The sequence below is a fragment of the Protopterus annectens genome, chromosome 10.part0 (genome assembly GCF_019279795.1).
Source record: "Protopterus annectens isolate FY-2018-M chromosome 10.part0, PAN1.0, whole genome shotgun sequence".
NCBI lineage: Eukaryota > Metazoa > Chordata > Ceratodontiformes > Protopteridae > Protopterus > Protopterus annectens.
In genome coordinates, this window is record NC_056744.1 from 441,481,773 (window position 1) to 441,508,780 (window position 27,008).

A 27,008-nucleotide genomic window follows, 5' to 3' on the forward strand; every position below is an offset into this window, starting at 1 on the left:
ATTTTAGTTGTTGGTCGATTGTAAAGCCTAGCAATTTGGCGACTGGGGTGATGAGGGTCTTGTTAGCTGAGGATATAGAGAAGGTAGTATCATAGGTCTTTGTTGGGTAGAACAACATAAGTTGCGTTTTCTTTGGGCTTAACATTAATTGGGATTTGTTTAGCCAATTTTCTATTTTAGTGAAGGATTGTTGGGTTTCATGTTGGAGAATTTGTATGATGGATGCAGAGCAGATCAGGGTTGTATTGTCAGCGTTTTGGACCATTTTGAGTTTCTGAGTGTAGTTTGTTTGTAAGGCTGTTGAACAGGAGGGGACGGAGGATGGAACCTTGTGGTACACTAACTGTGACTAGGAGTGGGGGGGGGGGGCATTTGACAGACTGATGGCAGGTGTTAAGATAGCTACTAAACCAGAGTAGGGTGTGGCTGTCAAGGCTGAGATCTGAGAGGCAGGTAAGGAGTTTACTGTGGGTAACTGCATCGAATGCTTTGGATAAGTCTAGAAATGTGGCAGAGAAAAGTTTACCTTGGTTCCTGTATGTGTTTATGGTGCTGAAGTTAATTAGGGCTGTGGTGGTGCTGTGGGATGGGGGGAAGCTGTGCTGTGAATTGGATAGTAGGTTGTTGGAGGGAAGGTGGAAACACTCCATTAATTCTGTTGTACATTTTTTGAATTACAATGAAAACAAAGAATTCTGACAATATCCCATATGAGGTACAGTTTCTCAGTGCCAGAGTTCTAGAGACATAAATCTTCTTTTTTATACATGTTCAACAAGTTTCTCCGTTAGTAAAGTATGGGTAATGATAGATGCACTGGGTGCAATAGAAGCTGCTGAACTAGCCAAAGAAGCAGGATCCAATTTTATATTAAAGATGAAGATCTTCCTTCTCAAATCTGTGTAGGAAGTCAATTGACTTGCTGATAATTAAGAATTAAAGACTCAATTTTTACTCTCTTGGTCCTGAAGCATTTTATGAGAAACTCTACTCACAGATTCTGGAACTGCAAGTATTTGAGAAGATGTTCTCTTAGGAGAGGAAATCACAGAAATAGGCCACCTGCAATTTCCCCAATGTTAACAATAGCACTGTCAAAGATGACTGTCTTGAGGAAGAACCTGAAGGCTATGAATGAGTTTTCATAATCAGAACTAAATTGAAGTGAGAGATGAACTTCACTCAACCTCATCAGAAGAAAGACAAACTATGCCTCCTCCCCCGACTACTGTAAAGCCTCTGAAGATGTCAATGTAGGTTCTGCCTGGAAGTGACCTCTGTTGTACTTCGGTCCCAGAAAAGGACTAGTAACATCAGAACTGAAGATTTCTTGGAAAAGGCTAAACGAATCTCCTCTGCCATCTGCAGTCTATCCTTGGTACAAGACAGATAAAAAAAAATGTCTATTGTCCTGGAACAGACAGCTTCAAAGGAATGCAAGTTTTCAGCTCTTCTCCCAAGAAAACCTTTGGCTCAGGTTTCAATACTTAAAATACAATCCTGGAGAATTTGACATCCGGTCCATCATCAGGACTAACAAAACTACCTGACAAATTTTAAGCTTGGGCAGTAATACCTGATCATGCACCCCCCCTCCCCAAGCATCAGAAAGAGTTCAACTCATGGATATTACAAGAACAGAAGTGCCAGATTCAGAAGGTATAGGAGACGTCTCAGAATCAGTGTGTTGTTGTTGTTACATCTTTCGGCTTTTCCCGGTTAGGGGTCGCCACAGCAGAACTCCGGTCTGCTAATGATTGGCAGCAGATTTTTACGTACCGAGTTGCCAGCCCTAATGTACAAATTTCAACGAAGGTACGCCCATTCACGCATGTCTCCACACAGAAGACGCTTTAGCTGAGAACAGGACAATGTCTTACTGTGAGGCGACAACGCTACCGTAGCACCACCACAGCATCAGTGTGCAATACAACTTTTTTCTTAACTCATTCCCTCCAGTGGAGCTCTGGAAGTTTGCAGTGCAATTTCCAACAGGTAGAGCCCTAAGCTTTTTGATAAAATCAAATTATGCCCTCACATTTCAAACAAATCTCTGGAACCACAAGGGTTACTAAAGATATGTAAATATAAAATTATTTAGCGCACACTTTTTTTTTTTTTATAGTGGCAGTTTTCTTTACTTTCTAGGTCTGAAACTGAATTTTATAAATCACACATAAATAAACACAGTAACTATTAAATTTATATTTTGTAAATAACCCACAATATCTCAGCGGCCACTCAAATTTCACACACACACTCAGCAAAATTGTGTTCATCCAGCTGACAGCTTTCATATGAGGCTAAGCAGTTCTGCCTGTGCTACTTGGCTGTCATGATATTTAGACAAACAAGATATTTACGACAATATAAATAAATATTATATGAACCGCAATTAATATCACTTTACCTGCACTGCACAGAAGTCAAATATCAATGCAACAATGTTTGCCATTGTGTAAGTTTTAACATGAAATATTTTATTATTTTGTATGTAGCTTGGTTTTGGAATTATTAATGCAAATATGAGCAAGCAATATTTGACACTTAGAAGTGTTAGTAGGACATAAAAAGTAGTTATGTACTCACCATAACGTTCCATCTGAGCAGTTGTACTTCATTTGTCTTCAACCTGTGGGTTACAGATCCGTATCGGATCCGAGCCAGCAACTTTTACTAGCATCAGCTCCGAGCCCCAAACTCCTCCCCTTACTCATAATACACCTCCACTGCCTTCCATTCCCAGATCGAGTTTGCTGAACCTTATACTGAGAACCCGACCTGAAAAAATTTACTTGTGACCTATACTGCAGCCCGCAGGCTGATCATATGCCAAGGTCCGGGGGAAGGAGGGAGGGACGGTTGAAGACAAATGAAATACAACTACTCAGATGGAACGTTATAGTGAGTACATAACTTCTTTATCTGAAGTAGTTTACTTAATTTGGTCTTCACCTGTGGGACAGAGTCCCCAGCTACTAAAAACGCCTGGGAGGCCCTCATGGAAGGATATTTCGGAGCACCGCGGAACCAAAGGACACTCTCCTTCTGGAAGTCAAATCCAATTTGTAATGAGAAATAAATGTATGAGAGGAGGACCAAGTATCTGCAGAACAAATATCATCCAAAGACACTCTAGACCAAAAGGCCGCCAACTTAGCCATGGACCTAGTGGAATGAGCTTTCACCTGACCTGGAAAAGACATGCCTCTGTCCTTATAGACCTGCAGGATGCATGAGGAAATCCATCTAGTTATACTGACCTTGGAAATAGTTTTTTCCAAAAAGGGTTTATAGAAGGATACAAACAATTGATCAGATTTATGGAAATTTTTTTGTCCTGTGTAAATAGAATTGTAACTGTCTATGAACATCCACCAAGATTCCATCTTGTTAGTAAAATTAGGAAAAAAACACAGGCACATTGATGGTCTGATTGATATTGACTGGTGATGCTACCTTAGTTAGAAATGATGGATTGGTTCTCAGGGAAACCCTATCTTTATGAAAAATCATGTAAGAAATTTTGATGGACAAGGCCTGTAATTCTGAAACCCTTTTTGCAGAGCTAACAGCCACCAGAAAAGCTGTTTTCCAAGATATAAATTTCAGATCTGCAGTTGCGGCAGGCTCAAAAGGCAGAGCGACCAGAGCTTGGAGAACCATAGTAAGGTCCCATGGGGGAAAAGGAACTCTGACCGGGGGGCTTAACAAAAAGGTGCCTTTAATAAAGGCTTTACACAGTCTGGAAGAGTCTAGTGAGGCAGAATTCTCACCCACATGAAAATGAGAGATGGCAGCCAACTGAACTTTGACAGTAGAAGAACTAGCTCAGTGTTGAAAAATATCAGCTAGAAAATCAAGAATGGCAAAATAGGAGCCGTGAAAAGGTCTAAACTCCTTTGAGAGGCCTAAAAAGAAAATGTTTCCACTTGCTGCGATAAAACTTCCTGGTTGAAGACTTATGAGCAGCCACCAAAATAGATCTAACTGATGAGGATAGTTCAGGAGTCCTAACAATCACGGGAACTGGAGCAGCCAAGCTGTGAGCTTCAGGCTATCCAGATTCGGATGAGGCACCTCCGTAGGGTGTGAAATTAAATCCTGAATGGGATCTAGGATCCAAGGCAGAACCAGAAGGTGAGACCAAAGGAAGGGAAACCATGCCTGGCGGGGCAATAAGGATCACTTTGCTCCCCAGTCGATGAGCTTTCTGTAGAAACCTCGGAATGAGAGGAACTGGCGGGTAAGCATACAGAAGACTGGGAGGCGAAGCATGAACTAGAGCGTCTCTGGGGGACTCCCCCGGCAGGGAGTTCAGAGCAAAAAACTTGCTGCACTTCGTGTTGGAAGGAGATGCGAACAGATCACAGCAAGGTTGACCCCACTCGCTGAAGATCTGTTCGGCTACTGACAGATTCAGAGACCACTCATAAGGCATCAGAATGGTCCAACTTAGCCTGTCCGCTAGGATGTTGGCCCGTCCTGGAATGTGTGTTGCGATGAGAAAGCGACCGGTGGAGATTGCCTATTCCCACACTCTCATGGCCTCGCGACAAAGGGGGTAACATCTGGTCCCTCCCAGTTTGTTGATATATCAGACCACTGACATGTTGTCCCGAGAGGAAGAAAGGCATGAAGGGCCTACAACGTGAGAAGGACCGCCCTCATCTCTAGGACATTTATATGCAAGCTGGTCTCTATGGGGGACCACAAGCCTTGGACTGTCCTGACCGAACAATGCCCCCCCTCACCCGAGTTGGGAGGCATCTGTGGTCACTGTGGTTTGGGCCGGGGCTGGAACAAAAAGGTCGCCCCTCCAAAATGTCTGGAGAGCTCATCCACCACATGAGGGATAACTGATATCCAGTTCAACTCAGTCGAGTCTATGTCAATGGCAGTTCCAACAGGGACCATTGTACAGCTAGAGTCCACTGTAGAATTCTCATGTATAACCGAGCACACGGGAGAAGAGTTATGGTCGCCGCCATCGAGCCTAAGGCCCTCAACACAGATTCCGCCGTTGGAAGATAACAGTAGATCAGAGAGACATGCATCCTCAGGTTTTGAACTCTCTCCTAGGTCAGGAATATTTTGCACTGAAGAGTATCTATCCTGGCACCAATGTAGTCTATCACCTGTACAGGATCTAGGAGAGATATGGATGTATTGATTGTGAACCCAAATGCAGGGCAAGAATCAGGAAATAATCCCTGGTTTGGGAGAGTAGACGCCTGGTGGGAGCAGTGAGGAGCCAATCGTCCAGGTACGGACAGACCTGAACCCCCTGAAGCCTCGGGTGAGCTGCTACCACCGCCATCACTTTTGGTAAACACCCTGGGGGCTGTGGTGAGACCAAAGGCTAGGGCCCGAAATTGGTAATGATTGACTCCTAGCCAGAAGTGGAGGAACCTCCTGGAACTTCTGTGCATTTTTATGTAATAGTAAGCATCCTGGAGGTCTAACGAGCACATCCAGTCGCTCTCTTGCAGGTAAGGCATGATGGACTGTAATGTGACCATCCAGAACATCTCTTTGGCAACTGACAGGTTCAGGGTAGAGAGGTCCAGAATGGGCCTTAAGTCCACTTTCTTTGGCACCAAAAAGAACCTGGAGTAGAAGCCCGATCTGGACTGATCTGGGGGGACAGTTTTAATGGCTCGTTTTCCTAGCAGCTTGGAAATTTCCTGTGCTGCTGCCTCCCTTTGCGTGGGTGGTACGTCTGGGAGGTGTCTGGGAGATTTGGGGGAACCCACAAAGGGGATAGAGTAACCTCTGGATATGATTTGAAACACCCAGCGGTCCATTGTTATGGACTCCCATGCCGCTAGGTGAAATGACAATTGTCCCCCGACTGCCACCAGAGTAGAGCAGTCGGGCAACCCCTCAAGGTTGCTGCCCGGGTCTGTCAGAGAAAGGTTCTCAAGACCCAAAGTTCCTTGGACCCCCTCTGCCTCTGGGCCGGCGTCCATTCTGTCCCCCTCTACCTCTGGGGAAAGAAGAGCCCTGAGTGTCCCAGGAATACTGTGATTTTCGGAACCATATCTTCTTTTGCCCTCTCTGGTTCCAGGAAAAAGACCTTTGAGGGTTAGAGAACTGGATCCTGACAGCAGACAGTGCCTTCCCATCTTTCTCACTTTGGACTAATGTCTCCTTGATGGTCTTACCAAAGAGTGTAGAGCTGTCAAAATGGGCATTGGCAAAAGACGTCTTGAAGGGTTTGGAAAATTGACATAACCTGAGCCAGGCATTGTGCCTCATGGACACGCCGGACCCAGCCGCCCTAGCCGCTCCTTCCGTAGCATGTGAGAGGGGTCACATGAATGTGTTAGATACTGCTTTTAAAGTGGCCATCCTCGTGGAGAACGAAGCCTTGTCCTCCTGCGACATGGACTTGGGGGGAGACTCCTCCAGCTCCTTTACCAGGTCTTGTTGGAGTCCAGTGACATGGGCCAGGTAGTTCAGAGCCCTAATCGATAGCTGAAGCGTACACCCACTTCCCTAGGTGGTCCATCATCTGCGACTCTCGGTCAGGAGAGTGGACTGAGGAACTCTCCTGAGCAAGTTACTTCTTAGTGGCTGCTGCTACCACCATGGCGTCTACGGGGGAGCCCTTATTCTAAGCTGGCCTGTCTATGGGGGGGGCTTAGCATTTTGTCAGGTCTTTTTGGGATAGTTTCCATGGTTCCTTCCATGCCTGCGTAGTGACCAGATCCATCAAAGGATCCGCGGGAGGGGACACCCAGGAAGTAGATGGGCACATGCCGAAAACCTCCAGGAACACACTCATAAGAAGAAGGTTTGGGGGCAGACCAACCTCCCCGTTGGCGCAGGATCTCCATGATGCTCCAAAGGAGGCATCCTCGGGAGGTGACCTAGGGGAACTCTCTCCATCATCTAAGTCCATGTCCTTGGTGAGGGACTCGGGGGAATCCAAGTGCTTCCTCTTGCATGTATGATTGCGGGGTACCTCTCCAGTGGGGCTCTCCGGGGGGAGCTCGCAAGCCACTTGTTCCTTGGGGGGACCATCTGGGGCTCTTCGTGCACGGGCTGTCCCTCTGGTAAAATGATGGGGACCATAGACAGAGCCGAGGGGGTCTGGGAGGAGTCCGAGGGGGTGGACAGGGGTCTCAATCCAGCAGAGAGAACCCTTTCTACCACGTCGAATGTTGAAGAAGAGCGAACCTCCTCAGCAATCAATAAAGAGGCCAGTCTACCCGGGTCTGATGAGAGAGTCGGAGCCAGAACGGAGGTGGACGGAGCTCTGAGGGATGGAGCCTGGCCCGACAACATCAGACCCAATGAAAAAGTTTCCACTCCCTCGGATCTGACACCCAAACTCCAGCTCCGAGAGTTGCTTGGATCCGAGCTGGTCAGAACCGAAATGCTCCAGGCAGCTGTCGGCGTCAAGGAAGCAGGTACCGTCGGCACTGACCCCCTGACCAAAGCCAACCTCGAACCAGAGTACTCCGAACCGAACCCGAAGGCCGGATTGGAGAAGGAGATATAGGTTGAAAAAGGGAAGCGAACTCCCCCCTCCTGAGGGAGGGGGGGCTGGCAAGACCCCTATCTGGATCTGTTTATGGATAAAACGCCTCATCATTTTATCCAGATCATGTCAGACAAGGACCGGGTGGTACTGCGACGAGGCTATGGACTTCGACCGGATGGGTCGGGGCACCAAGGCCCGAGAAGCTGGATGTGTTGTCTCCGGCTCCAGGGAGAACCTCGGAGATTGGAGCCAAGGGGAGTCATGGATCTGTGGCGTCTTAGTAGGAGAAGCAATGTCCGGAGACCTCTTTCTCTTTTCCCTCATCTTCGACTCTCTCTCCCTCGCTCTACCGCTTTTCTCCTCCGCTACCACAGGCTTTGATACAGGAGGTTAAGTCCCAGCCTGGGAGGGAGGAGAAGCCAGAGAGAGTGGAGGCCACAGCAGCTGCTGTGACCGAAGCCGGAGACATGGAAACAGAGTCTGAAGGAGGAAGAAGGCCTTTGAGGGCCTTCTTGGCCTTTCTATCTTTTATGGCACGGGGGTTGAAGCCTGCATATATGTTGCAGTCCACACTGAGATGGGCCACGCCCAAACACAAAACACACAGAGTGTGGCCTTCTGCTGGGGATAACTTATGGCCACACTCTGTGCAACGCTTGAAAACAAGCATTTCAGCTATATTATTTATTAGAAAGAAAGCCTAATAAAAACCAGCAATTACTTTCTAACTAACACACACCCACTCACCACACTCGTATACAGAAAAACACTGAGAGGGGGAAGGGGACGCTATAATCTACACAACAGAACTAACTACTCTAACCATTCAAAAACACTAACACTCGACACACCAAGTGGGAGGAGGAGAAAGGGGACCTACACTAACTGACAAAAAGTTTTTTGAAAAAGCTACCCACAAAGGTTTTACCCACTTGAATAGCTGGAGCTCAAGAGATATGATGTTGAAGCAATTTGTGGCAAATGAGATCTGGGGATGGAAGGCAGTGGAGGTGTATTATGGGTAAGGGGAGGAGTTTGGAGCTCGCAGCCGATGTTAGTAAAAGTTGCCAGCTCGGATCCGATACGGATCAGTAACCCACAGGTTGAAGACCAAATGAAGTAAACTACTTCAGATCTGCAGAAATACCTGGAGGCTTCACTAGGGTGTAATGAGTAAAAGTTCTCCATTCATTTTTGCATCATACTCGTGTGTTTTCACCGGCACTATTTCTTTTCTCCAGTAACAAATCTTTCCTTTGTTAGAAATTAAGCTAAACTCATCAGTCTTCTTAATTGGACTATGAACACTAGTGAAAGTGCAAGCAGGTTATCAATGGCAGTGCACTCACTGAGCTAAAAATATATTACGAATTAAAGTTTTGGGGCTTATTTGTACAGAAATGTCAGCCTTCTTTATCAGTCTTCCCAATGTAAATTACATGAAGGATATGGAGAAAAACAACACAAATCAGCAACCGATGTTGTCAAAAGGCAGAAAAGTGCAGTGGCATTTTTGTGGGACAAGTTGGGAGATGTATGCCACTCAAAACAGACTGAAAATTGAAGAAATACAAGAATGAAGGCTAAACAAGGGAGCCACACTTACCTCTAGCATGAGACCAACTCTAACACTTACCAGCAAAATACTGCTACTCAAATTGCTGGGTAGAAATTGAAACAAGAAAGCTGGGATTAGCTCATATGCTCAATTCCATCTTTCCTGTTTCAACTTCTACCCAGCAATGTGGCTTTCTAGTGCAGTGACTCTTCCCAAAAAAATTTCTACCATTCTTAGCACTAAGGAATCCCCACCAAAGGAACTCTGCCCTTAGACACAGAATGATAGGAATTATTGTTGTTTCCAGGTCCTGAGAATGTTGACACCATAGACTTTTTAGACACCATTGAAGTTTCCTCATATGCAATCTTGCATATGGAATTAACAGAATGCAAGAGGCCATGAACCTCAGAGCTTGCAGTATTTTCCTTCCAGATGGCTGGGTTTTTGTGGGCAGTAGGCTGAACTAAGTTGTCAAATAAATTTGTTTATCTGGAGTGAGGAATGCCATCTGGAAGTTGTGTTCAAGTTTGCTCCCAGGAATACAATTTGTTGGCAGGGTACTAGGTGTGATTTCTTTTTGTTGATGGTGTAGCCCAGTGAAGTAAGAAGTCTCTTTACAAATGCCAGGTGCTGTAGTAGCAAGTTCTGACTTTCCGCCTGAATCAGGCAATCGTCCAAGTATGGGTAAATCTGAATACTTCTATGCCTGCAAAAAGCAATGGCTGGAGCTAGGCACTTTGTGAATACCGTGGGTGCAGTAGATAATCCAAAGGGGAGTGCAGAGAAAGTACAGTTTTGTACCTACCATAAATGTAGATGTTCGAGTGGTTATACTGCTGCAGTCATCACACTTGGGGTTATCCTGTCGTCAGGCGGTCCCGCAGTCGGCCGAATCTCATAGACCTGGTCCGGCGTTGGTTGTTGTCGCCTCTTCCCTGACGTCAGTGCAACAGGGGTATAAAAGAGACAGCCAACGCCATTTTCTTCAGTTTTTCTTGCTCCAGATGTCAGGTGCCCCCAACTAGGAAGGCAATACAATAGCTATGCAACAACACCTTAGTAGATAAGCAATAGTACTAGCTCTTAGCAAATACACCATATAGACATGCATCCAATAGATTGATGTACATGGAGATGTAACTAACACCCTGGTATGTAGAGGGGATGGAGGGAGGGTAACCTGGACTGCAGCAGTATAACCACTCGAACATCTACATTTATGGTAGGTACAAAACTGTACTATGTTCATCGTGCTATACTGCTGCAGTCATCACACTTGGGTAGAATCCCAAAGCTATGGAAGGGTGGCTGGTACTAAACTGGGTTAGGTGATGCTAGGATACCCTGCAGAACTGCAGTGGCAAAACCAGCTCTGGTTTTTGAGTATAATGGAAGGTGGTAGTGCTTGGTAAAGGTGTGCACTGAACTCCAAGTAGCTGCCTCCAGAATGTCTCTGGTTGGAACCTCTCTGAGAAAGGCTGCTGAGGTTGCAGTAGCCCTGGTAGAATGGGATCTAACATTGACAGGCACTGCCTTCCAATGGTGCGAGTAGCAAAAGCGGATACAATGTGCTATCCATTTGGAGATGGTCTGTTTTGAAAACAGCCTTTCCTTGTGAACCTGCAGCATATGATACAAAGAGTTGGTCAGTTTTTCTGAAGATCTTTGTCTTATCTAAATAGTAATGTAGCTGTCTGTGAATGTCCAAAGAGTGAAGGAGCCTTTCTCCTTTATTCTGTGGGTTAGGATAAAAGGTGGGTAAATGAATGGTCTGATTCAAAGCCACACTGGATACTACCTTGGGCATGAAGGTAGGGTTAGTTCGTAAACAGACTCGGTCCTGATGGAAAATGATGAAAGGTTCCACTGCCATAAGTGCCTGTAGTTCTGAGACCCTGCGTGCTGAGGTAATAGCCAGTAACAAGGCTGTTTTCCAAGACAAGTATTGTAGTTCTGCTGAGAATGCTGGTTCGAAAGGAGGTAGTGTTAACTTTTCTAAAACGAAGTTCAGGTCCCAAGTTGGTGTTGGTGGTTTTCTGGGGGGGTCTTATATTCTTAGCCCCTCTGAGAAACTGCCTAAGTAAAGGGTGTGAGAAAATTGGGGGATCCGTATTATATTGAGCTGAAATGGCTGAAGCATGGATTTTAATGGAGGAGAAGGAAAGGCCTTTGTGGAGCATCTCAGTTAGGTATTGCAGTATGTGAGGAATGTTTGGTATCCAAGGATTTTGACCTTTAGCCTGGTGCCATGCACAAAATCTTTTCCATTTGTCTGAGTAAGTCTTCCTGGTGCTGGGCCTCCTGGCCTCCATAATTACATTCAGGACGTCCTTTGAGAGAAGTGTTGATTGATAATTTAAGGAATTCTCCATGCAGCTAAATTTAAAGTTCTGAGCTGGCTGTGACGGGTTTGATAGTTTTTCTGAGTCAACAGTAGTGGGAATTGAGGCAAGATCCATGGAGGGCTGTGAGTCAAGTTCCTTAGTAGTGGGTACCAGTGCTGGCGTGGCCAGTCCGGAGCAATGAGGATTATTTGTGGTCGGTCTGATCTGACCTTCAATAATACCTTGGTCAATAGAGGTAGTGGAGGGAAGGCATAGACTGTCAGTGTTGTCCAACTGAATGATAGAGCGTCCACTTTCCAGGCTATGGAGTGATAAGTCCTTGTGCAGAATTTTTGTAGTTGGCAATTGTTGGGGGAGACAAATAGATCTATGTCTGGACATCCCCATCTTTGAGTTATCATTGAAAATACTTATGGGTGTTGTCTCCACTCGTGAGGGTCTGCCATATTTCTGCTTAATTCGTCTGCCAATATGTTTTCCTTTCCTGGCAGGAATTGTGCTTGTAGTTGTACTTGGTAGGTCAATGCTGTGTTCCATAAGGTCATAGCCTGTCTGCATAAAGGGTAGGAGTGTGTTCCTCCCTGTTTGTTTATGTACCACATAACTGTGGTGTTGTCTGTTCTTATTAAAAGTTGTCCTGGATGCAAGAGGTCCTTGAAGGCTGTCAGTGCATTTTGCACAGCTAGCATCTCCTTTTGGTTGATGTGAAGATGCATTTGTTTTGCAGACCATTTGCCCTGTATGCACTGTCCTGCCATGTGTGCTCCCTAGGCGTAGTCTGAAGAATCTGTTGTCATGGTTTGGTTTGCTGGAGGTAAGACGAAAGGAAGACCCTTGTTTGTTTGACATACTTGAGCCCACCATAGGAACTCTTTTTGAAGGCAGGGAATGATAGGTATATTTGTTTCGAGGCTGTGCTTGTGTTGAGACCATACACTTTTCAGGTACCATTGTAATTTTCTCATATGCAGCTTTGCATATGGGATTAGTTGAATGCATGATGCCATGAACCCCAATGCCTGCAGGATTTTCCTTGCAGTGAGCTGGGTAAAAGTTGCTATCTTTTTGAAGTATTGAGTCAATTGTTTTTGTTTGTCTGGCGTGAGGTAAGCCATCTGGGCCTTTGTGTTTAAGCTGGCACCCAGGAATATTATCTGTTGCGAGGGCATAAGTTTTGACTTATTTTTGTTTACTGTGTACCCTAGGCAACTGAGCAGCTGTGTTACAAAAGCCAGATGCTGTAATAGAATGTCCTTGCTGTCCGCTTGGATCAGGCAGTCGTCCAGAAATGGATAAATTTGTATTCCTCGTTGTCTGCAATATGCAATTACTGATGCCAGACATTTCGTAAATACTCTGGGCGCAGTAGATAAGCCAAAGGGCAATGCAGAGAATTGATAATGCGTTGTACCTGCCAAAAATCTGAGGTATCTTCTGCAATCTTGTCTGATAGGGACATGCAGGTATGCCTCTTTGAGGTCCAACGTTACCAACCAAGACTCCTTGCCCAGCATGGGAAGGAGCTGCTGTAGTGTGAGCATTTTGAATTTGGGTACCTCCAGGTATGTGTTCAAAATTGAGAGGTCTAAGATGGGCCTCCAGGCTTTGTCCTTTCTTGGGACTAGAAAAAGTCTTGAGTAAAAACCTTGACCTTGCTCCTTTATAGGTACCTTTTGAATTGCTTTCATATCCATGAGAGCTGAAATTTGCGTTTGAGCCTCTGCCCATTGGTTTGGAGGCAGATTTGGCATGCCTCTCATCCGAGGTAAAGTGTGGAAATGAAATCTGTAGCCTCGGGTAATAATGTCCAGAATCCATTTGTCCTTTGTTATGATGCGCCAATTTTGTGGAAATAGAGCCAGTTTCCCTCCCAAAGGTGCTGCCAGGGCAATTTTGCTTGGCAGGCGAAGAGGGAAGTCATTGTGTTTGTTTCCTGAAGGGTTGAGATTTTCGTCTCCACCTCTTTGAGTTGTTGTATGCCATTGTCTAGGCCTGAAAGAACCTTGTGGCTGGCCTCTGCCCCTTGGGCGCCTGTACCTACCTCTTTGGGGTCTGTCTGATGCAGGAAAGGACCAGTTTTTTGATGGCCAGTTTCTGCTGAAACGAGGAGGTTGTACCTGTAAAAAATCTTTAACTGTTTGCATAGATTTTGCCTTTTCTTCCATTTTCTTTAAAACTTCCTCTGCTTTGACGCCAAATAACACATCTTTCTGCAATGGGGCATCCAATAACTTTGCTTTGACATGTTCTGGTAAGGCTTGTTCTTTAAGCCAAGCATGCCTATGTATGACAGACCCTGTGACAGCTGCTCTACATGAGGCTTCCAATGAATCAAAACCACACTGTAAGGTATGTTTTCCCACCTGTTCTGCTGCATGCAGCAAATCCTGCATCTCTTTCAAATCTAGTTGATCTGTCTGAGGGATCAGCTTCTGCTTTAACTGTGTAATCAAATACTGTTGGTATTTTAGCATGTGGAATTGGCAGTTTAATGCCCTCCTGGCCAACGTGGCAGACGTATACACTTTCTTTCCCCATCTTTCCAATGCTCTGGAATCTCTTTCAGAAGGAAGTGGATTCTTAGCAGTAGAGGCCTTAACCCCTTTGGGACCCTGGGAAATGGTCTCGGGGTCTGCATTAGGGCTTTTGTATAGAAACTTATGAGTATCAGGAACTCGGTAGTATCAGTCTGGTTTAGTTGGTGCTGGAGGTAAGGAATCTGGGTTTAAACTGGATTCAGAGAAAACATCATCCAAAATGTCTAAAATTGGAGGAATTGCTAGGGGTCTATGCTGTGGAAAAAGAAGTAACTCACGGAGTCTTTTCTTGGAGTCAGAGTAATCTTGGCCTTCCCAGTGGAAGTGTTCCCTCATGGTGTGTAAAGTTTCCCCAAAAGAGTAGTCTTCGGGGGGGCAGGGAATGGACTCTTCAGCATCCGAGTCTTCATAAGGAGGGAAGGAGTAATCCTGGTCGTCAGAGTTGCCTGAGGAAATGGATGCTTGGTCAGAGGAAGGATAATCTTCCTCCAGTCTAGGCCTTTTGTCAGGTGGGGGTTGGGATCCCCTGATAAGTGTAATTAAATCCTCAGACATCTTAAGCATCTGCTTTTTTAGGCATAGGGGCCTGTGGTGGGGTGTGTGGCCCCGGTTTTCTAACTTTCAAGGGGGCTTTGAGCTTAGCATAAGGCTTGGCAGAGACAGTTGTCGGTTTGAAAACACCTTCTGAGACCAAAGGTCTATCCAAAATTTCCAGTTCCCCGTCGGGGCTGGCGTCCGAGGAGTGAGGTGGAACCGGATCCTGAGGCCCAACTGCTTCGGTTTGGGATGCCGTCAGAAATTCTGAATCAGCGGTAGTCAAGGGCTGCGAAGGCGCCTCGCTGAAAACCGGAGAACCGGTGTCAGGCCTTGCTGAGGCCTCGGTACCTGGTCTTGGCCTTGGCTGCCAGTCCTTATCTTTGCGTTTTTTAATCATTGCTGATGTCGGTTGCTCCGACGGCATGCTATAGTTAAATTTTCTGCCAAAATAATGCTGGGCGAATTCTGCCCGACGCTTAATTGTACGTTTGTTGAACCTAGCACAAAACCGACAACCAGAGACGTCGTGGTCTGGGCCTAGGCAAGGAATACAATAAGAATGAAAATCCTTATGAGGTATTTGCTTCCCACAAGAAATACAATTATTAACTTTGTCTGACATCGGTCTGAGGCAAGAAAAGTTTCCCCAACGGGGTACTTAGCTTTAAAGAAGACTTCGGGCTGAAACTCGATTCGAAAATTTCAGGAGCTGGCTGACCAGCACTTGCGAACTGCTTCTGCTTCAGGCACCGTGCGGCAAGAAAGACTGGGGAAAATGGCATTGGCTGTCTCTTTTATACCCCCTGTCGCACTGACGTCAGGGAAGAGGCGACGACAACCGACGCCGGACCAGGACTTTGGGATTCGGCCGACTGCGGGACCGCCTGACGACAGGATAACCCCAAGTGTGATGACTGCAGCAGTATAGCACAATGAACATCTGATAGTGCATAGAGCCTGCCTGAAGCAAAGGTATTTCCTACAAGATTCCCTTATGGGGATGTGCAGGTAAGCTTCTTTTAAGTCTATGGTTGCCAGCCAGGCATCCTTGGCTAGCATAGGAAGCAGCTGTTGGAGAGTTAGCATTTTGAATTTTGGAACCACCAGAAAGGTGTTGAGAAGAGATAAATCCAGGATAGGATGCCAGGAGTTTTATTTTCTGGGAACCAGGAACAGTCTTGAATAAAAGCCTTGTCCCCTTTGTTCTGTTGGGACAGGCTGAATAGCCTTGATGCTGAAGAGACAAAATACTTGCTTTTGGGCCTCCGCCCACTGGTTTGGGGGGAGGTCCGCCCATCCACTTAGGGTTGGGAGTGAGTGGAAGTGGAATCTGTATCCTAGGGAAACAATGTTTAAAACCCATTTGTCTTGGGTAATGTATTCCCAGTTTTTTGCAAGCAGGGCAAGTTTTCCTCCTAAAGGTGCAAGTACTTCAGCAAGTCTTGGGGGAGTTATGGATAAGTCATTGTGCAAGTTTACCATGGGGGGGTGGCTTACTACTCCCTGTTTTGGAAGTGGGAGCATCCCACTGCTTAGATCTGTGCATAACCTGAGACTGAAGTCTTGGGGGTCTGCTGCCCCTGGGTTTGGACTGAGAAGGCCTGGAAGGGACTGGAAAGGACCAGTTCTTTGAAAGCCAATGCCTACTGAATCTAGGTGGTTGTACTTGTAAGACATCTTTAACAGTTTGCATAGATTTAGCTTTCTCCTCCATCCTTTTGAGAACAACTTCTGCTTTATTGCCAAATAGGCGCTCTTGGTTTAAGGGTGCATCCAGTAATTTTGCTTTGACATGATCTGGCAAGTTTTGTTCCTTAAGCCAAGCATGCCTTCTAAGAACAGACCCAGTGACAGCAGCCCTACAAGACGCTTCTAAAGCATCAAAACCACACTACAAATAATGTTTACCAACTTGGTCAGCAGAATGCATTAACTCTTATAAATCTTTGTGTTCTGCACAGTCAGGAATCAACATAATTTTCTGTTTAATTAGCCCCATAATATGCTGCTGATACTTTAACATATGAAACTGGCAATTTAAAGCCCTAATGGCCAGAGTAGCAGAGGTGTATACCTTCTTACCAAATCTGTCTAAAGCCCGAGAATCCCTGTCAGAAGGGGTAGGATTCTTAGCAGTAATAGCCTTAATGCCTTTTTGTCCTTGGGAAATGGTCTCTGGATCCGCAGTAGGATTCTTGGAAAGGAATTTGTGAGAGTCAGGTACTCTATAGTACCGGTCAGGTTAGTATCCTGGGTAAGGCTGGATTCCAAGAAAAAATCATCTCCAGAACAGGAGGGACAGCTAGAGGCCTGTGCTGAGGCAGGTTTAAAAATTCCCCGAGTCTCTTTTTGGGCCGAGAGTAGTTCTGGCTTTCCCAGCGGAAATGCTCCCTAAGGGTATGCAGGGTTTCACCAAAAGAAAAATCTTCTGGAGGGGAAGCAGAGGGAATGGAATCCTCTGCATCAAAATCCTCATAAGTAGATAAGGGTATGTCCTGGTAGTCAGGAGGAACAGAGATATCAGATTACTGATCAGAAGAATCAGAAGGAAAATCAGTTCTAGGTCTCTTTGAGGGGGAAGGCTGGCTTCCCCTAATTAAGGTAATAAGGTCTTCAGCCATTCTAATCATTTGTTTTTGAGGCCTGTGGGCCTGAGAATGCACTTTGGTCATTGGTTTCCTAGGCGTAGTGCGAACTTTAGGCCTGAGAAATTCAGTATTTTTGGCTTGAAACAAAGTCGTCTGTTTAATATGAAAATCAGTAGGCCTGAATACACCCTCAGAAGCCGGTGCCCGCATAGCAGCTCCAGACCCATCCAAGGTAGAGACATCCGCAGGTTCCATAGTCGAAGAAGCATCTCGCGGCATACCGGATTCTGAATGGGTCTCAGTAGAGGCCTGCGAATCTGTAGAAGCGGGCATCAACAGCTGCAAAAGCACCTCACTGAGTACCAGCGGACTGGTGACTAGCTTAATGGTAGCGTCGTCGGCAGGTTTGGACCTATGCGGTCTGTCTCTGTCTTTATCCTTACATTTTTTCGGAAGATCGGTAGTCGGATGGCTTACCGATGCCATTTTGGAGTACGGAGATCGAAAGCGAAAGTAATTAGCTACAAAAATTGCCCGACAATGGACAGTTTGGGTGTTGAACAAGACACAAAACCGACAGCGAGGGACGTCGTGGTCTGGGCCTAAACAGGTGACGCAGTAAGAATGAAAATCTCTATGAAGTATTTTCTTTCCACAGGCAAGACAATTATAAATTTTTTCTGACATTGGTTAGAGCAAGAAAAAAGGATCCCCAACGGGGTACTTATCTTTTAGAAGACTTCAGGTCTGAAACTCGAAAATGAAAATTTGAGGAGTTGGCCGACCGGCACTTGCAAACTGCTTCTGCTTCAGGCACCGCATGGCAAGAAAGACTGATGTAATGGCATCAGCTGTATGTTTTATACCCCTGACGACCTGACATCATGAAAGAAGCGACAACATCAGACAAAGAAATTCCAAGACTCTGGTATTCAGGCCAGCTGAGGGCTACCTGCAGATAGATAACCCAAATGTGATGACTGCAACAGTGAAACATGAAGAACATCTGGGCTGTTGAATCCAGAAGCCCCAAGCGGCAGCTCCAAAAAACTTGGGGTCGACTCTACCTCTGGAGCTCTGACACTGTACTCTACCCAAGTGCATTGGAGTTGAGTGAATGAGGGAAGACGTTGAAGCTGAATTCTCCTAGCCTAAGCTGGTACTGTGGGAAGGTTGGATCCGATGTACACTGGCTCCAAGAAACTGAGAAGGCTTAGTGGTTAGGGTGGAAAGGGCTGATCCTGGACCTTTCCTCAAGGATGGAGCTAGGACGAATCCCAGCTGAATCCGTGTCCTCAAAAACCTCCCATTCGTTCTGTCAATGTGGAATTCTATAAGGCTCCTAGTAGATCAGCCAGATCCTGAGAATGGGGCTACTGACACACACAGGCTTTGAAGGTAGCATTTATAAAATGTCAAAATGAGCCCTGGGACTTTTATGTGCCGCAATAAAGGAGAACTTTAGAGGTGGAGTCTGGATCTGAGCAACATTCAGATCAGAGTGGCTTGATACTTTAGGTGCTGCACCTACCTTAGCTGTGGAGTCAAAAGACCTTTTCTTATGTTTTCCCCTTCAATCCTTGGGTCTCTTGTTTTTCGATTTCTCTTTGATTTCTTCCATTTCTCTCTGGATCTCTCCCTTTCCTTCTCCCTCTTCTTTTAGAAGTGAAGGGAAAAGATGGATGCCTTCAGATCCAAAGATATTTTTGACCCTGTTTGTGGAGGGAGACCACTTTTGCAAATCAGCTTCTCTATGCCCCTGAAGGCTCTGGTGCCAAAAGCAGCATAAATGGAGCACGATATCTGAAAATGAGAAGGCCCCAAGCTGTAAACACAGTGAGTGCGGATCTTGGTGTGGTACTTTATTCCACAGGAAGAGAACTTTTAAAAATATCAGAGTAAAGTAAAGTAATTTAACTATATAAAAAGTTTATTAGTGAATTGTTTTTTAGATAAGTAAACCAGTGTTACCTGTACAAATATGTCCACACGGATGGACAGACACACACACAGGCTATAAAGAACACAATAACCTATATATAAAAAGTCTATTATATCCTAACCCTGTGTAACACTGCAACTATCAAAAATTTTAAAAGGAGGAGGAAGAAAAGCATCCACTGACTGTGAATGATGATGGAGCTCTCAGTCCACGTGTCTGGTTAAAAGGCAGCAAAATGAGATATGTGGTAGTTCAGGCAGGAGAAGGAATTGTGGGTAGGGGAGGAGTCAGAGCTCTTGGGTCCAAAGCTTTGGTATAATGCACTAAGGTCAGATCTGGCTGGATCCAACAACCCACACATTGACTGAGACAAAAAAAAAGAAAACTTCGGATTAAGTGCTAAACTTAATGTAAGCGGACAGATTCTGTGCACAAAGTAGTTTTACACTTTTTGTTAGCCAGATTCTCAAATGTTCATGACTATGACCTTGACCTAGTACAGTATGACTAGATTAACTGTGTATTTTGAGCAAACACTACAAGACTATCTATTTCTTGGACTATTAACATAAGTTTCAGTTTTCTGAATCAAGAACAGATGGATGAATTTTAGGTGCCCTTCAGCCACATATTTTGAAATTCGGCCAAGTTGGTGAGTCTGGTACAACTTAAATCTTGGTAATAAGAAGTAATACCAACCATGAACAACATTAAATTTGTGTTTTTATTTACTTGTTAAAACAATACATGAACTGATCCACTGCAGAGTCACTGCAGTGATAACCCTAATAAATTATTCCACTTATTAACTTCCTAATAACATAATTCCTGAAGCAGGATTTAACTGCAAACATGCCTTCCAATCATAAAAGATTCATACCATAAATATAAAGGAAATGGTTTACAAAAAAAAAGAAAAATTCACAAATATCTGATTTACTATAAGAAACAGTAACCTGTAAAAAGCTTTCTTGCATGAGTAAAGTTAGTCACATCAACCTTGAACATTCTAACCCTTTGACTGTTCAGCTTGATGGTATAGTATTCAGATACTGAATCCAACAGAAGACTCCTGTATTAGAAGCTGGTAGTTTACACAGCACTCCAAAGGCAATCTGCTTAAGAATGACAGCAACCAGCTATGATTTCAGAAAAAAATCCAAAATACGGCTCAGTCAAAAGATTAATCATTGTCATGATACAATCTTTGATGGAAGTCATTCAACATACCAAAATATGCAAGTTGGTAAGGGACCTCTTACATGTGGGTGCATTTTCAATCAACTGGTCACGGAGGTATTTGTCTGATTAGGTAAACACCAGAGATGTATTTCTTTATGACCCGTTTGTCTGAATGAAACTAAAAAGCATGTGTACAGCTGTCATATGAAGGCAAAGTACAAGCATGGCTGAATGCATGAGGTCTAATGTCCACAATCAGACGCAAGCAGTGAGTGAGAAGCTGCTTTCTGGGATACATCAGAGCTCAGACTGCTGCTAGGAAGAACAAGCACCTGAACCAATGCCAAAAATCAGCATAATAGACACAAAGCAATGACATAAATCTGGGTTTGGATAGGGCAACTGCAAAAGTGTGAAGGAAAGACGCACACATTTTTCTTCTCAGTGCTACAGACATAAGTGGCAAACATTTTATGAACGTTACAGGTTGTGCAGAATACAAAGAAACAAGATTTTCCATTTGAGATAATAAAAGAATGCACTTCAAAGGCATGTATAACTTTTTTTTTTGTTGACTATGACTTAAAGTTTCTTTACATACTAAACAGGAGGAATTCCAAAGATGTGGTAGAAGAGTCTGTAATCCTGATATCCTGCAATCATTCAGAGTTAATCTCTTACTTAATCATTACTTGGGATGACTGCTACACTGTTTGTTGATTTGCAGCTATTACAAAATGTTATCTTCTGGCTATCCTACTGTTTATTTTGTTGTTGCCCAGATATCATATCCACTGCTTATATTATTCACTATCATCAGTCATGTAAAATGAAGAAAAAAATATTTGATAAAAAAAATTCCATCTGAGGTGCCAATTTCTATCAGTTAACAGAAACATTTTAAGCTGGAAGGAAGAACCAAAAATATGAGGATATTTACATTTTTTTTATCCAGCAAACAAGGCAAGTTCGTCTTCTAAAGGAAAAAACAACACAATGGCTTTTGTAGCACTGTTATGTCAATTATTCTGTAATAAAAAACAAAAATGTTTCAAAATGAAACAAAACTTTTGGCACACATAAGAAAGAAGGCGACAAAAAGATGCGTACACACACACACTCACACACACACACACACACACACACACACACACACACACACACACACAAGTACAGTCACACACACAACACACACGTACATTCACACACACAACACACACGTACACAAACACACCCACATTCACACACACACACAAACACACACACACATACACGTACACACATACATTCACACACACACACACACACACACACATACGTACACACATACGTACACACACACACACGTACACTCACACACATTCACACACACACATACGTACACACACACACACGTACACACACACACGTACACTCACACACACGTACACACACACACACACACGTACACACACACACACACGTACACACACACACACACACACACACACACACACACACACGTATATTCACACACATACAGACACACACACACACATATGTACACACACGCACACACATACGTACACACACAAGTACACACGCAAGTACACACACACACACACCCTACTTTTCTCCTGGGTTTCTCTGGCTGGTTGTTTTCTTTGTTCTCATCAATCGCCATGTGTTCCACCTCTGCTATCCGTGCTAATGCTGCTATTATACAACTTCTAGAAACTCAAAAGGTGTCCAGATGCCCCAACCTGTGCCCTGGAACACAAACCTATTCCATGGTAGAATATCTTTTGGACAGCAGGAATTCACAGCCACCCAGCTGCATATCTTGAAGGCAACTTGCAACACTGGGTCTGTGACCTACATAAGGTATAACTTTATCACTAGAAAAAAAAAAAAAAAAAAAAAGACACACAAGGGTGTCAGATACCTATCATTAACTTAACTTCTTGTGCTTTCAAACTTCAAAATGTCAGATTCTGTTAAAACCTAAACGAACTGGTAAGTCCACCTCAGACACAGAAGAGACAGCAGTCAAAAAGATGCCTATCCCCTTCTCATTTAGACGTAGCCCATTCAATAGTCTTGCATACTAGCAATGCAGGAAGAGTTATAGCTGCTGTCTTACTGAACTGTGCCCAGACTGCTTTAAAATCCATAAGAAGGTTCTACATCTTGGTTATACAAAAGTGCTTGTCAGTCAATTTTAAAATAGCATAATGACTTAGCAGGAAAGGTGTCAAAGACACTTCTGTTAATTTTACAAGTATGAATCATCAAAACAGTAAAAAAAATTACTTGCCAAAGACTTTCAAAATGAGAAAGTACAGTTGTGCAAAATTTTACCATAAGGGTAGATGTCCTTCTCTTCACTGTTGCAGTATTCCTTACAATAGGGATCCCCTGCCAAGGGCGGCCCGATGTCCAGCCAGTATACCAAAGTCTTTAGGCTGCTAAGGGTACGTAGTATGTCACACGTATGCTTCCCAAAGACAGAGTAGGGCATAAAGGTGACATTTGGATGTACCATGCTCAGAAATGAAAGCTGCAGTAGGAACGCCAGTCTAGGAATTAGAAGGGTACCAGGTACTTCCAGAAAGGAAGAAAAACAGGGGGAGGAGGAAGGAAATGAATACTGCAACAGTGAAGAGAAGGAGATCTACCGTTATGGTAAGATTTTACACAACTGTTCTATGTCCTTCCATTTCACTGTTGCAGTATTCCTTACAATAGGAAGAGTGCAAAGCTGAAGAAGAAGAGAGGGAGGAGGACGGGCTAACAGAGACCTCTAGGAACCCTTGAAGGATGGCCCTATCAAAACCAGCTCTAGCCCTGGCCATCACATCCAACTTATAGTGCTTGGTAAAAAGTATGCCCAAAAGACCAGGTAGCAGCCTTAAGAATAAAGTTAGTATCTAAACCCTTGAAAAAAGCACCAGAAGAACCCTAGTAGAATGAGCCTTAATAGAAGAAGGAAGTGTCTTGCCATGAAAAAAAATAACAAAAAGAAATGGCTTTAGATATACAAGAAGAAATAGTTTGCTTGGAAATAGGCAATCCCGAAGATCTAGGATAAGAAGTAACAAAAAGCTGATCACATTTGCGAAAAATTTTGCTTTTATCCGATTAAAATCTGAGTTGTCTATGCACACCCAAACTGTAAAAAACCTTCTCACCAGCAGACTGTGGAGAAGGGAAAAAGTGGGCAAATAGACCGATTAAGAGACAACTCATTCACCATGTTGGGCAAAAAGAAAGATTAGCATGAACGGCTTGAAGCTCAAACACCCACCCGGCAGAAGTAAGGGCTAGCAAAAGAACAGTCTTCCAAGAACAATGCTGTAAGGAAGCTGAAGCAGCAGGCTCAAAAGAAGCCCGAGTCAATTTCTACAAAACAAAATTACGGTCCCAGGAATGAGGGGCAGGCTTCCTGGGAGGTCTAATAAGAAGGACACCTTTAAAAAATTGCTTAGCCTCAAATCTAGAAGCTAAAGGTGTGCTAGAAGCAGACAAGCAGAAATAGCTGATAAGTGGGCCTCAATAAATTATGTCAAACCAGCATTCAGCAATACACACAGATAAGACAGAACCAATTGGACATCCACAGAAAGTGGATCCAGGTTACGAGAAAGACACCAAAAAGAAAACCTCTTCAATTTGGATAAGTAGGATTTCCTGCCCTCCTGCAGGACCCTAAGCATGCCCTCAGAAAAAAGGTGTCTACATGAAAATTAAAATCCTATCACCCACAGTGTCAGATGAAGAGTGGACAGGTGGGGATGGATGAGAGATTCCTCGTCTTGTGTAAGCAGGTCCACCCTGTGAGGTTACTTGTGATGACTGCCCTTGGCTAAATGCAGAAGAAGACGGAACCAATGCTGTCAGGGCCAAAAGGGATCCACCAGCAAGACTTTGGGAGCATCCCGTTTCATCTTGAACAGGACATATGGAATGAGAGTAAGGGGAGGGAAGGCATAAAGAAACATCCCCTTCCATAAAATGGAGAGGGCGTCCAATTTCCAGACTAGGAATACTGCAACAGTGATCTGGAAGGCCATCAATGGTCTTCTACTATGGTTTTGGACCGAACAAGCACAAAACAGGGAAAATACCACTGATGAGCCCTGGTTGAAGTTTTGCATTTCCACCATGTGCGAACTTAGAAAAAAATTCTGGTCATCAACTCGAATGAAACATTTACCAGTTTGCACTGCAAAATGGAAATGGAAATGCATGGGCTCTGTGTTGTACACGAGTATCTTTTGATGTTATCAAAGATGTCTGCAGGCCCAAAGGGATACAATGAACTGTAACCCCAAACAGTTAAACGATTCCCGAAATGTTACTACAAGACTTTCACGAGGTACTAGTAAAGCCATGCTCTGTGTGACTTCACTTTCTGTACAGCTGGTAGAGGTTTCTTTTGGTCATGATCTTTATATCCTTTATTTTGTTTTTTGTCACTTTCTGTTGCAATGTGTTTTTTTTTTGTCCACTTTTGGCTTGCATTCCATATCTGAGCCTTTCCAAAATGACTCTGCTAATCACAACAAAGATGTCATCTTAGATGTGTTTTTTTCATGTCTTAGAACTTTAACTTTGTTTGGGTCTGATGTCAGCAAGTATATATGCAGTCCCAAGATTGCAAACCTACACATAAAAAGTCAACCAACACCTCCTTCAGACTAGGGGATATATAATCCAGCCACTTCAGGAGATTTTCTTCCATGATATTAGAAGCTCATTAAGCTCATGTAGTCATTATGTTTGTTGTAAAACAAGGAATTTTGAACAGCTGCAGACATCAGAAGACAGGCTCTGTGTATATATTATCGGCAACTTCCTCCTTACATACTCACAAGGAACAACAGCGAAGCTGGAGACGATACAATTAAAAATGTGATGCACTATGGTAAACCCGTGAAAACCTGGGCCTAAGAAACTGACAGTAAACGTAAGCAATTTGACTCTGAGCTTTTAGGCTTGCAGTGTGACAGCAAGGTAACCAGTGAACAGGGCTGGCAGCACTCACAGTTTAGAAGAAACAAAGTTATATACTGCTTCTGGATTAGATTCTGTATTTCCTTATACCAGTACTGGAAATGTATTTAAAAAAAAAAAAACACAATAAAAAATGCAGTTACTCAAGAAGCAAAATTAATCTCTAATGGTCTACACCCACCAGAATAATTCTGTGCATTTATTTGACTGCATTGATCATATTTATCATTTTAACAGACACTGTTCATACTAGCTGCTTCCTCTAGTCTACTGCTATATCCAAGTCATCACAGAAATTAAACTAACTATTTTCTCCAATTAGTATATTAATCTAATTCAGGGTAGTTGAGGAGATGGTGTGTAACCCAATGATCAACAGGTTCAAAGAAGAGAAACTAATAGTCCATCACAAAACACACAAAAACACACACACACACACACACACACACACACACACACACACACACACACACACACACACACACACCTGTTGAACGCTGCCAGTTCACTCCACAACTTTGGAAATGGGGAAGGAAACCACTCACAAATTAAATACAATACACAAACATAACCAGCAATGCACCCCTGTATGTGTGATATCACAACTTGGCAGATGAGCACAAGTCTGAAGAATACACATACTGCTGTGCATTACTACACTAATCAGCTTGCATACACACACCGGCCAAGAGTTTATAGCACTTCACTGTGCCTCAGTCCAACAAAGGTGTGAATGGTTGGCGCAGTGGTGCAGCGGTTGCGATGTTGCCTCACAGCAAGAGGTTCTCCGGTTTGATTTTCGGCTGGGGATACCTCCTATGCAAAGTCTGCATGTCCTCTCTGCATCCATGTGGGTTTACTCCGGGTGCTCTGGTTTCCTCCCATGCTACAAAGAAATGCGCCTGGAGCATTTCTCCCGGGGCCTCCTCTGAAAATTGGCTTTGTTCCAAGTTGGACTTTACGGGTAAACAAATATTAATAAATAAAAAAATAAAACATAAGCAAACTAGGCTACTATAAAAGTTGAACATTACTACAATAATGCTGCCTTGAAAACTTGCCTGCTACTTACCTATGTTCATCACCTGCACAACATGAACAAAGTTCAATCCCAGTAAATAATCTATTCAAAGAGACATTTAAAATAAGTAAGAAAAGTCCAACCCACATACTGGATCATAAAAAGGATCCTGAAAATGCTAGTCACATTCCTGTTTAAAAAGGATAATGTAAGCTAAAGATTAGCCAATGAACAGTACAGAAAGAAAAGTGTTTTAACTGCAGACCTGTAGACACTTACTTCTCAATTTCACTGTTTTTACACGTTTTCTGTGATGACTCTTGTCTGCTGAGCTCCCCATTACTTGTTGAGGGCATTTCTGAGACAAGAAGAAAAAAAAAAAACGCAGTCAGTACAATTGGCGATTCCTGGCAGTATCTTTTGATGGTACAACTAAAGATGAATGTATGGCAACAACAATTTTATGAAAGATCTTCTCTGGACACACACAAAAAAAAACAAAGCTCCACAGGAAGTTTTTATCTGATGTGTAATTAAGGGTTATCTCACTTTTATGCTAATGTAGCAATATAAAATGGCATACAATTACAGGAGGCACCAGGTCATAGTCTCTTTTGCCTCTACAAAAGGCAACATGCTATGCTGCTATGGTCACACCTTCCGACTTGCTACAAGGTGGTCTGAGAAACAACAAACATCGGCCACAGTCACATATGACAAGTGAAAGGGTATGACTGAGCAAACTTAGTACTACTCTGAAAAATGAGTTAACTACAGTCTTTACCAAGTTACACTCATAGAAGAAGAC

General features: G+C 43.9%; 1 protein-coding gene across 13 annotated transcripts in view; it reads right to left on the reverse strand.

Annotated features, from left to right (window-relative positions):
• RNF220 (ring finger protein 220) overlaps positions 1-27,008 on the reverse strand; it is a 1,177,048-nt gene that overhangs the window by 116,905 nt on the left and 1,033,135 nt on the right. For all 13 annotated transcript variants that reach the window (XM_044085345.1, XM_044085346.1, XM_044085344.1 and 10 more), the window contains one exon: positions 26,480-26,558. In XM_044085345.1, the coding sequence (XP_043941280.1) occupies positions 26,480-26,558 (79 nt within the window). The remainder of the gene's footprint in view (positions 1-26,479; positions 26,559-27,008) is intronic.